The 12,579-nt window shown below is 33.8% G+C and overlaps 1 protein-coding gene across 1 annotated transcript in view; it reads left to right on the forward strand.

The window, feature by feature from the left end:
• The window catches only part of LOC139503351 (26S proteasome non-ATPase regulatory subunit 10-like), a 38,888-nt gene extending 26,845 nt beyond the window's left edge, over positions 1 to 12,043 (forward strand). Inside the window, exons 7-8 of the mRNA XM_071293123.1 lie at positions 4,194 to 4,292; positions 11,825 to 12,043. Coding sequence (XP_071149224.1) covers positions 4,194 to 4,292; positions 11,825 to 12,043 — 318 coding nt within the window. The remainder of the gene's footprint in view (positions 1 to 4,193; positions 4,293 to 11,824) is intronic.
• The last annotated feature ends 536 nt before the right edge of the window (positions 12,044 to 12,579 follow it).

Raw genomic sequence — 12,579 nt, forward strand, 5'->3', positions numbered from 1 at the left:
AGTATGTCTTGACATTATTCCACGCATTTAAGCCTACAAGACAAATGGCCATCCGCATTGAATTATGTTTCAGTAAGAGGTCAAATATGTCACTACGAATTGACATTCTCTAAGTACAATCCAGCAATGTGTCAATTGTTTTCCTTGACATGTATCAATTATTAATTGTGATCAATCTTCCTTTGTTAGTGCTGATGCCAAATTGGACCATTGGAACATGGTGAACATTTTGCTTTAGACACATATTTAGTATTGTCATTATTGAGAAGCTTAGTATGTGATTGGTTAGAAAGCTGTAATTGAACATAGTTTTTCGTGAACAGCAGATTCTTTTCAAAGGCTCTCATGAATCATGAACATGAAGTTAGAGCATGTTTATTTCTCATTCTGAGACAAAGATCCTAAAATAATTTTAACTGAGGAACGAGACAGTGGTAAACTATGTTACATTCAAAGAACGAATTAATTAGAATGAATTGAGTCCACGTAACCTCTACTTATTTGTAACATTAATGAATGAAGTACACATTTGTATGTTAGAAGATTAAGATAAGGTCCCTTCTAATGTATAAAGGCGTTAATATGCTGCTTATTCTGTGATTCGTAGCATTTTTATCCCATTTATCATAATGTATGTGTGCTATAGTATGTGATGTGCCATTAACTATACAGTTCTAGTGTTGTAAACGTGACTTGAAAACGGTATATGTAGATCAAGCAATGAATATAATTAAACACTTGTGAAATAAGAAGGCCTCGCTATGGTGTTGAATGTTATGAATAATACCGTACAAATACAGCACACACATAGGAAGTGGATATATACCCTTTTCGATACTAATCACAAAGGTACTAGCATTTTGAATGAGCTCATACAATAGGTTGTAAGTTACTCTAGCGGTAGATACAAATGTGGGAGGATTATGATTTTATGTACATTTCATTTTCAAATGTGGTGAAGAGTTGTGCAAAGACTAAATGGGTTAAACTTGGCACACATTTTTAAAGCTGCTGTGAAAGTATGTTGTTGTTTTAATGTTAAAGAAGATGAGGAAGACACCATGAGCAACATGAACCCTTTCATAAAACTAGGGGATGATCTGAGGTGCTCATGGAGGGTCAGCAGGTGTTATTGGTTAAATAGCGTGATGAGTCATATTCAGTATAATCAAATTAGAAACATGTTGGTATATGTTAAGTATACCAACATCTTTTTAATTTTGTTATCTTATATTTGACCAAATGTTAAAGATTGAAATGAAATCAGGTGTGCCATTTCTGTAAGATGGATACTACTGCTTTAAAAACTCATTTGTAGACAACACAGATATGAAAAAATAAGGATCAATAGTTATCAAAGGTACCAGGATTATAATTTAGTACGCCAGACGCGCGTTTCGTCTACATAAGACTCATCAGTGACGCTCATATCAAAATATTTATAAAGCCAAACAAGTAAAAAGTTGAAGAGCATTGAGGATCCAAAATTCCAAAAAGTTGTGCCAAATACGGCTAAGGTAATCAAATCAGACAGCATTGACACATTTTCTTTGGGAAAAAAAACCATGTACTATGAATCGGACAAGGAGAGGTAGAACATGTGGTATGGGCTTTACTCATAGTTGAAGGCCGTCTGGTAACTGTTAATTTTTGTGACATTTGGTCTCTTGTTGAGATTTGTCTCATAAGCAATCATACCAATTCGTCTTTATTTAAAATCATCATTTGTGATTTAGATGGTACACAGTCAAACAAATCATAAAGGCGTCATGAAAACGTTCGAATGTTTCCATTTATGGGATATTTGATTTAAATATCAAAACACAATCCTTAGAACGTAGTATCAACTGCAAATAGCAATTCGAAGAATGAAATGTTTAAGTTAAATTATTTTTTTACATTTTTAGCGTCCATTATGAAATGTCCGCCTTTTTTTTTTGTAAAGTTTTAAATTCTACCATGACTTACTTTAAACTTTGAATCACATTTATGCTTTAAAAATATTAGATTTGAATATTATTTGCTGTAATTTAAAACTGGTAACTGATAATTTGACTGATTGGCAGCCATCTTGAAAATGGCCGCCATATTGGATTTTTTCGGGTGGGACCATAGCTTAAATTGACTACCATATATAGATCTACCATTGTGCAAAGTTTCATGCTTTTATCATTAAATCCACCATTCTTTTGAAAACATGCACGAATCAGCTGGACTATATGTAAAATGGCGTAACTATGTTCCTGCTTGTTTTGAAAAGAATATTGAACTGTACATGATTATTTCCCTTATAATCAACCTCTCCTTATGCAAAATAAAATTAACAACCAAAAGTGATCATAAAGAGTTTTCAAATAAAGAAGAACTATATAGTAACGTAAGCATCTAATAAGAATTGCAACTTAATAGTCAACAGAATGCACCCTGGTGTTTTCTAAGACTTTACAGTTACATGTAGTTCATTGACTTATAATACCGTCTTCAGGTTGTGTGAAATTACTGATTTAAGAACTGATCAATGTTACCATGAATGGGGCAGTTGATCTGTGTTTATCGATTTAACCTGGCCGTCAGGAGGTTTTGATGTTCTCCCTCACTTAGATTTATCTGATTTATCTGCTGTGTTATCTTTCAGTTTACGATTGTAATTCATTAGGAATTGTTTTAAAATTATGTTTAATAATTTAGTATCAGGCTTTTCAGTGAGAATTGAGAAGTGTCACAACTTCCTACTAACTTCATCATGTTCAGATTGGGACCTATGTGTTCAGTTTTCGCCTTATCAAAATTTCAGCCAGGCTGTAGCCGTTGTCAAGCGATGTTGTTCTAAAAGAAAGTTATATTTGTCGTCCGACTTTTTAGCATTTTTTCAATTAGGTAGAGGAAGATGTGATATGAGTGCCAATGAGACAACTCTCCATCCAAATAACATTTTTTTAAAAGTAAACCATTGTAGGTCAATGTTCGGCCTTCAACACGGAGCAATCTATGATGAGTTTATCTAAAGCTAGTCATCATTTCAGTTTAATCATGTATATCTATTGTATAGTCATTTTATAAAATTTACTGTTTGCAAATCTGTGTATTATTCTTGATAATAATGATGTTTTTGTCCCAGGGTTGGATGGAAGGTTGTCTCATTGGCACTCATACCACTTCGTCTTATATGTATGACAGTATCTTTATAATCATGAAAGCATATGCATCAAGCAAATAAAGAGTGCCTTTCAATATATAAACCAAGGTAATGGTTTAAAAAAAAACAATGGATAACATTATGTAGTTTAATTACGATTATAGGGATTACACCACTGTCCCAGGTTAAGGGAGGGTTGAGCGCATATATGTGCTTCATCTGCAATAACAAAAACCAAATATACTGCATCATTTGTGCATGTCAAAGTAAACAAATTACGCTTGCTATTGTATGTGTGGATACTCATTAGTAAAGTACGAACTATTGAAGTTACAAACCACTGACTCTGGCTGAGCGCTTACTAAAATGATTAACCCCACCACATTCTTTATGGTTTGTTCTCATTGTTAAAGTAGTTATCAAGGGTACCAGAACTTAGTAAATCCTGACGCGCGTTTCGTCTACATAAGACTCATCCGTGACGCTGATATCAAAATATTTATAAAGCCGAAAAAGTACAAAGTTGAAGAGTATTGAGGATAAAAAAATCCAAAAGTTGTGCCAAATACGACTAAGGTAATCTACGCCTGGGATAAGAAAATCCTTAGTTTTTTCGAAAAATCCAAAGTTTTGTAAACAGGAAATTTATAAAAAAAAAAAGCCCACATTATTGATATTCATGTCAACACCAAAATGTTGAATACTGGGCTGGTGATACCCTCAGGGACGAAACGTCGACCTGGCATCGACCCAGTGGTGTAAGTAGTTATAAAAGGTACCAGGATTATAATTTAGTACGCAAGGCGCGCGTTTCGTCTACATAAGACTCATCAGTGACGCTGAAGGTCGTACGATTGATTTTAAATGACAATTTTACAAAATCTCCTTTTAATACTGCACTTCAAGATAACGACAACAATGTAACATATATCGGGTACCAGTTTGACTTTACGCTAAGTGCGAGTCTATGTTGTTTTACTTCCTTTAATGTTTTAAGTTGTTTCCTGTTTTATTTCATATCTTGTTAAAATTATAAAAAATATGTTTTTCTATCCAGTATGATAACACTGCTCTGTTCTTTGCTTTATTGCAAAACAACACAGATATCGTCAAGTTGCTAATTGATGGTGGTATTGATGTCCATATACAGAATAAGGTAAGTGGATTATAAGTTAAACTTGCAAACGTATTGAAATATCTGCAATGACAAAAACTAAATGTACTGCATCATATATGATTTCAAACTAGACAACACTTGATGCAGTGTGTTTGGTTACTCTTAAGTAAAGTATCATGCAAGGTTGCAAAATAAATGAATAGTGACAAATTGACAAATTGATATCTTCCATAACAAGCAGAATGGAGAACCATGGAAAATGTTGTTGACTTTAAAATGTTCAAAATGTTGAGGTCACTATACATCGAAAAAACACACAATATTATAACAATTCTAGTACTAAAGCTTACAAATAATGCAATTTAAATGTGAAAAATTCGTATCTGCTTTGAATATTAGGGAAAACGTTGATTGCCGTTGGTTATGTTTCGAAAGTCAACGTTGACCGAACATCTTTTCGTAACCAATGTGAACAAGATGACGGCGACAATAACACCGCCATTAACATAATTAATGTTCACTGCACGTTAATCGTTAACTAAAATAAAACACAAACACATACACATTCGTTTAAATGATAATAAGTTTGTTGCAGTTAAATTTTTAATAACATTTTATTGACACGGTAACTGCACCATATATACTTTGACAAACTTAATCGAGCTATGTTGTGAGCATCTATTTTGTCACATACAAACACACGTTACACCGTTTGACGCATCCCTATTTGTTTAATGTTATGTCTGAGTGTTGCGGATGGAGGACATTCTAGAAAACGCTTCATCGACGACGTCATCATCTTCTGTGTTATAGTCGTCATCATTCGGGAAAGTCGTATAAGCTTTTAGCTTTGATAGGTGTTCATAGTTCACATGCTAATATAGTTTTCGATGCCTGTTAAATTTTATAAGACAACATTTGTATATGTCATAACGGAAACAATTATAATTAAAAACCAATTGTTCAGAGAACAATTGAAGGTCTTTCCACCAAAACAATGTATTTTAATATGAAAGGTGTAAAAATAGGTTTAAAATGTCATTTCAATCGTCAAATGATAGCTTATTGTACGCTGATTCCAAAAATATATGGTTTCTAAACAATATTTTTTTAGATAAGGGAGATAATTTCTTACTTCCGGTTTGAAAAACTCTATTTCCGATAATATTTGACTATTTACTTGACACTGATTCCAAAAATATCTTGTTTTTTATACTTTTATGTAATAAAGTACAATAAATAGCTACTTCCGGTTTACACAAGGTCACTTCCGGTTGTTTTTTTAAGTTTAAATGGTTTGATACCGTTTGTCAAAAAGTCTCATGACTTTATTATGTATACAGATGGAGTAAAAGCAAAGGTCAAAATCTAGAACGTCAAATTAAGCTATGACCTTGTGATCAATTTCAAGGTCATTAACCAAGAACCTCAAATCAAAAGACCATAGGTCTTAATTATGTTTAGTTAATGAGTTATATCACCATACGCGTATTTTTAAATACCAAAGGGGAGAAAACTCCCTTTCACATTCAACGTACCCTTGCAATCAAAATTTACGTGTTACGACATGTCACAACAAACGATTTAGAAAAAATAATTTGTCGATATCTTAAACGTTTTTTGGAAATGAGTGGAAATGAGCCATATTCAAAAATTAGAATATGACCTTGACCTTTGACCTTGACCTAATTTTCATTTTTTTGGACCAAGGACCTCAAATCAAAAGATCCTAGGTCTCTATCAATTATGGTTTACCAGTTAGAAATGCAATTCACTTATATCAAATGAATAAGGGGAAATAACTCTCGTATGGAGCATTCATATCACTTCGGTCAAAATAGGACAAATCATGCAAAGGATATAACGAGCAATTTTGTAAAATAAATTTGTCATAATATTTTACGTTTGCGAAGGAGTTGCGCTCACAAGGAAAACAGTGTTTGGGGAGATTACTCCTACAAAGAAAAGTTTTCGGTTACGCAGGGTAAATTTCAAAAGCGCATCAATTGTTCGATATCATATACCAAATATCTAAGCGACATATTGCAAAACAAATGTTTATCGCAAGAACAAAATTAGGCGGAAGAAAAAAAAAAAAAAAATTCAGAGAACAATTGAAGGTCTTTCCATCCTTTTTGATATGAAAAGTTGTGAAACTAAGTTTAAAATGTCATTTCAATTGTCAAATGATAGCTCCTAGTAAGCTGATTCCAAAAATATATTGTTTCCATACATTTTTTTTTAAATAAAGGAGATAATTTGTTACTTCCGGTTTGAAAAATGTTACTTCCGATTATATTTAAATATTTACTTGAAACCGATTCCAAAAATATCTGGTTCTATATACTTTTATCTTAATAAAGTACAAAAAATAGCTACTTCCGGTTTACAAAAGGTCACTTCCGGTTGGTTTTTTTTCAAGGTTAAATGGCTTGATACCTTTTTCTAAAAGTTGTATATCTTTATCATGTATACATATAGAATAAAAGCAAAGGTCAAAATATAGAACGTCAAATTAAGCTATGACCTTGAGATCAATTTCAAGGTCATAAACCAAGGACCTCAAATCAAAAGACCATAGGTCTTAATTATATTTAGTTGATGAGTTATATCACTAAACGCGTATTTTTTAATACAAGAGGGGAGAAAACTCCCTTTCACATTCAACGTACGCTTGCAATCAAAATTTACATCTTACGACATGTCGCAACTAACAATTTAGTAAAAATAATTTGTTGATATCTTATACAGTCTTTGGATATAAGTGAAAATAAGCCAAATTCAAATATTAAAATATGACCTTGACCTTTGACCTTGACCTAATTTTCATTTTTTGGGACCAAGGACCTCAAATCAAAAGATCCTAGGTCTCTATCACTTATGGTTTATAAGATAGAAATTCATATCACTTATATCAGATGCATAAGGGGAAATAACTCTCATATGGAGCGGTCATATCGCTTCGGTCAAAATAGGACAAATCATGCGAAGGATATAACGAGCAATTTTGTAAAATAAATTTGTCATAATCTTTTACGGTTGCGAAGGAGATGCGCTAACAAGGAAAACAGTGTTTGGGGAGATAACTCCTACAAAGAAAAGTATTTGTTTACGCAGGGTAAATTTCAAAAGCGCATAAACTGTTCGATATCATATACAAAATATCTAAGCGACATATTGCGAAACAAATGTTTATCGCAAGAACAAAATTAGGCGGAAGAAAAAAAAAAAAAAAAAAATAATCAGAAGAAAAACAATAGGTCTTTCCACAGAAAAGTGGAAAGACCTAATAATGTCATATAACGGAATGATGGTGACGATAATTTTTCAGCGTTCTTCATGAACTTTATCACGTTCATTCTGAAATGAAAAAACACCAAGATAATATTTGAGGGGATCGGTCATCTATATCTATTTTATGAGGAATGCGTTACCTTTAATGCCAGATTTATACCGAGACAGTGTTCTATATATTGATTGGTTGTTGATTGCTTAACGTCCAGAGATAAATATTTTATTCATGTCCTAGGCTACATTAACATATAGTTTTTGTCTAAAATAAAATAATAAGTTCAGATGGAAAATGTATAAGGAATGATCATTAAACTTCAAAAGGCAGGAGGGGGTATAGTATTTTTCTTTTTAATAAAAAAAATTCCAATTCCCAAATTGATGAAAAAAATATCTGTTCAAGCATAGGACGAAAACATGTTTTAAATCCAGATCTTCACCAAAAACGATTATATCTTTCAGATATGCAAAATAAATTAAAACTTTTGTATATCTAAAAACATTTAAAAGTATCCAATCCGCACAGGTAAGTCTGTACACACGGTCCTACTAAAAAGCGCCCGGAGAAAAGAAAAAGCGCCCGGGGAAAAAAAAGCGCCCAGGGGAAGAAAATAATAATATTTTATAACAATAAATGTTTTCCTGAATAAACAAAAATCATTGCTTGCTTTGTCTAAAGTGTGTAGATAGTGTTGTTGCACTTTTACATTTTAGATTTCAAAATTGTATTATAAGTAAGCAGTAAATATAAACAAGAGTATATAGAAGAATCATGAATAATATTGTCCTCGATCAAACACATTTCGTTATTTAAAAAAACAGTGCCCGAGGTCTAATATTTGCAACTGCATTTTGAAAACTCTTCCAAGTTTTGTATTTCGTGAAACATCCTGGAACGTTCAACTTTATTTGGAAATTATTGGCAAAGTACTGAGTCTGGCAGAATTTACACCAGAAGCTATTATCTTCTTGTCTTGCAATTGGGAACTATATGTAAACTGCTGAAACTTGAGAACAACATTAGAAGCCAAGATCAACAATAATTGGAACTACATCACCATGTATAGAATAATCAAAGTACATGATCTGTCAGAATCAATATGGGAATCAATCTACACTTGGTGTCTATATGCAACGTGTTGTCAGAATCTATGCTCTCAAGAAGCCAAAGATCAATTATAGTTAGGAACTGTATGCTTTAATGCTGGCAAAATCCATAAAAAAAATACAGGATCACAAAATGACCTACTCTATCTACCTGTCACAATGATGCATACAGATTATTGAGCCTTGTAAAAAAAAACCACTGAAGAAGCATATTGATATATAGAAATAATGAAAAAATATACAGATGGGTGCGGTCCTAACCTTGACAAAAGTTAACTTAGAGTTAACTTGTTGACTGCTTTTTAAGTTAACTTGAGAATTTTTAAGCAGACCAGCAAGTTAACTTCGTCTACGGTGGACCAGACCACTTTTTTATGACTGCTGCAGACCTATCGACGGTTCTGCTCAAGACCAGACCTGTGGACAAGTCTGCTTTTGACCAGTCCTGAGGACAGGTCTGCCCCAGACCAGACCTGTGGACAGGTCTGCTCCTGACCAGACCTGTGGACAGGTCTGCTTCTGACCAGACCTGAGGACAAGTCTGCTATTGACCAGACCTGGGAACATGTCTGCTTATGAAATGTTATCGTTTTTGCGACTTTTCATATCAGTTTTGATCTTTATTAAAATATACATGTATAAACAACATTCGCATTGTTCTTCCCCAGAAGGCCTCTGATAACAAATTTCTTTACTCGCTATACTGTACATTAATTATTCATAACAACAACAGACTTCCCGGTGTCCTAGCACTCCCTTTGTGTTGGGTGGGAATTGATTGTCCTTGTAAAAATAATTGTCGTATAAATATACGTTAGTGACACATCTCCATTGATCCCGTTAGGGAGTGTACATGGATGCCACTGTACCCTCGCAGCTTTCGAGGGGTTCTTCGGATATCGGAGGCATTTACTAGTACATACATAACAACACAATTATTTCTTTTTTTATTTTATATATTCTTATATACATAGTCAATTACATAGGGATATCATATTTTTTTAATTATAAGGCGGATAGAAAGGTTATCCAACACATCGGACCAACATTTTTATATCATGGGATATCAACATCTTTGTCGACGTTACTTCGTTCCCCGTTTATTACATGTCTCTTCCTAATTATTACTGTATGTATTTATACATGCATGGAAATTTCATTGTTATTCTACTTGTTTAAATTGGATTTACTATTCTTTTTCCACAGAATGTTCTAACGAAAATTGTACAGTTGTACAGTGTCCGGATATGTACGATGTGGTAAAACTAATAACAATCTCGTCAAATTCGTCAGATTTGTCGAGAGATTTGTGCACATGAATGAAATAGTGGTCACTTGACGTTTTAAACTACAAACAAAATCAATCAACCGACATAATAGATTAACAGTATCCTATTCCCAGAAGAGAACCTCATATACATTTTTTTTTATCAAAGAGCACAAATTAATCCAGACATGTCAGTGTTGGTACATGTACTTGGATGATGCAGCCTAATAGTTTTGTTTTACACACCCTAGTGACTGTTCAATATTATGAATACAGAGATGAAACGCTGACATTCTCAATTTATGCGGGACAAAAATTGCATTAATTGTTTTCCTTATTGCTTATATTTGCCATTCTACTAACATGTTCACAGGAGTGCCAGGAGAAGACATAAAGGTGCCATCCCAACAGTGGTCATTCATTTTATACATTGAATCCAGACATAAAAAATATGGCTGATTTACTATGGGGATATATATAGAATTTAAATTAAAGTGCACATATGCAGGTCAGTTTTTGGTCGATGTGGTCAAATAATTTTATTATATTAGTCAGCATGAGGTATCAAAACTACTGACATTTTGTTACGTATCAATATTTTGAATAAAAGGAGGACGTTCTGGCATCCAAAATTAATGCGAACACAAATTTGTTGTTATTACTGTCCATTGTATTATACATTGAATCCTAACATAAAAAAATATTGCTTATTTACTATGCAGGTATATAGCTTTACAAATTAAAGTGCACATATGGTCAGTTTTGGTCAATGCGGTCAAATAATGTTGTTGTACAAGTCAGCATGACGTATCAAAACTACTGTAATTTTGTTACGTATCAATATATTGAATAAAACGAGGACATGCTGGCACCCTAAATTTATGCGAACAAAAATGTGTTGTTATTGTGTTGCAATATTGCTGTCCATTGTATTGTACATTGAGTCCTACCACAAAAATATGGCTGATTTACTATGCGGGAATACATGGTATATAGATTAACAAATTAAAGTGCACATATGGTCAGTTTTGCATGTTTTGATCAATTCGGCCAGATCATTTTGTTGTACAAGTCAACATGAGGTATCAAAACTACTGAATTTTGGTACGTATCAATATTTTGAATAAAAGGAGGACATGCTGGCACCCTAAATTTAGGCAACAAAAATTTGTTGTTCATGTTGTTATTGCATATATTCTGTTCCACATTCAATGTTTATTACATGTTTTCATGTTTATCCGGAACAAATTGAACTAGACCGATTTCTAAAATCACTGTATTTATCGATCACCTTTAATTTCTGTGACACCATCCGCATCAATATTTCAACACATGGAAATGGACGACATTTTAACTTTCTGAGGAAATCGAGACATACATCTGTCAAGTACGTTTGTCCATTCATAAACTGTGACAAATCAATCTGTTTAACTCCGTTTTTTTTGGATAAGTAATTTATAAATACATACGAACTGTAAGTTTATTAATTCCGAGAAATGAACTGTAAATTCTACTTTCGTTTTTGACTCGATTAATAATCTTGTATTTAATATTCATATTTAATTCGTACACATTGAAAAATATTGTATTTTTATTTCTTTCAGATTACCAATCTACTGACTACCATATAAACCTTTCTGGTGGAATAATATAATTACAATTTTCAAAACAAGTTGTGTTCTTTATATATTTGCCGAGATTGCGATACAGTCACCTGGTTAAACTAGTTGAGTCCGGCTCAGCATAGTAAATTAACAACAACTTGTCTACACATCTCCTGATCAGGAAAGACAACGGAGCATCGTTCGTAGCTGTTACATAGATACTACGCAACACAGCTTGTGCGTCCTAGGCAGCAAACCAACAACGTTGAACAAACATTTCGGATTTACATCATGGATCCCAGTCACGCGGAACAACAAGAAGAGGTTCACCCCCAGAGGGAGATGTCACTGAAGAACCTATAGAGAATCTGTCTATAACCACACATGTAGATGAAAATCCAGAGACAAGTCGAGTACGCGACCTCACAGAAAACCGTAACAAGTTCTGTGAGGAACTAGAGGCCCTTTGGTCAGATATAACAACCCAGTTTAATATTGGAAATCACCACACCTCCCAATGAACTTCAACAAGTCTTAACAATTCAGGACAATCTTGTAAAAGCCTGTACAAATTATCGTAGGCTCACAGACGAATATCTGGACTTCCTAAAAAGGACCAGAACGTTAAACAGTCAAAAAGACATAGACGCATGTAACCTCACATTAGATCTTCGTCTGTCCAAAGTGGAAATGGCCATGGAATCTCTACACGAGCATCGCCTTGCCCTCACTAAGGCTAAATCTACAAAAACGAAGACATCTAAAGGCAAGAAAACCTCACACATTGGGAGTTCCAACGTCTCTGAAATGTCCAGTCTTGCACGGAAGAAGCGTGCCAAAGCAGAGGCTGCCAGAACTCAGATAGCCTTTGCTGAAAAACAGGCCTTGCTCCTAAAGCAGGAGGCAATGATAGAAGAACAGACTCTTTTCAAGCAAAATTTAATAAAGGCCGAGGCGGATCAAGAAGCCATCAGAGCAGAACAAGAAGCCATCAGAGCAGATCAGGAAGCCACAAGCAGAAAAGCCGAGGCGGAGCAAGAGGCCATACGTAGAAATG

The sequence above is a fragment of the Mytilus edulis genome, chromosome 14, assembly GCF_963676685.1.
Source record: "Mytilus edulis chromosome 14, xbMytEdul2.2, whole genome shotgun sequence".
NCBI classification, from domain to species: Eukaryota; Metazoa; Mollusca; class Bivalvia; order Mytilida; family Mytilidae; genus Mytilus; species Mytilus edulis.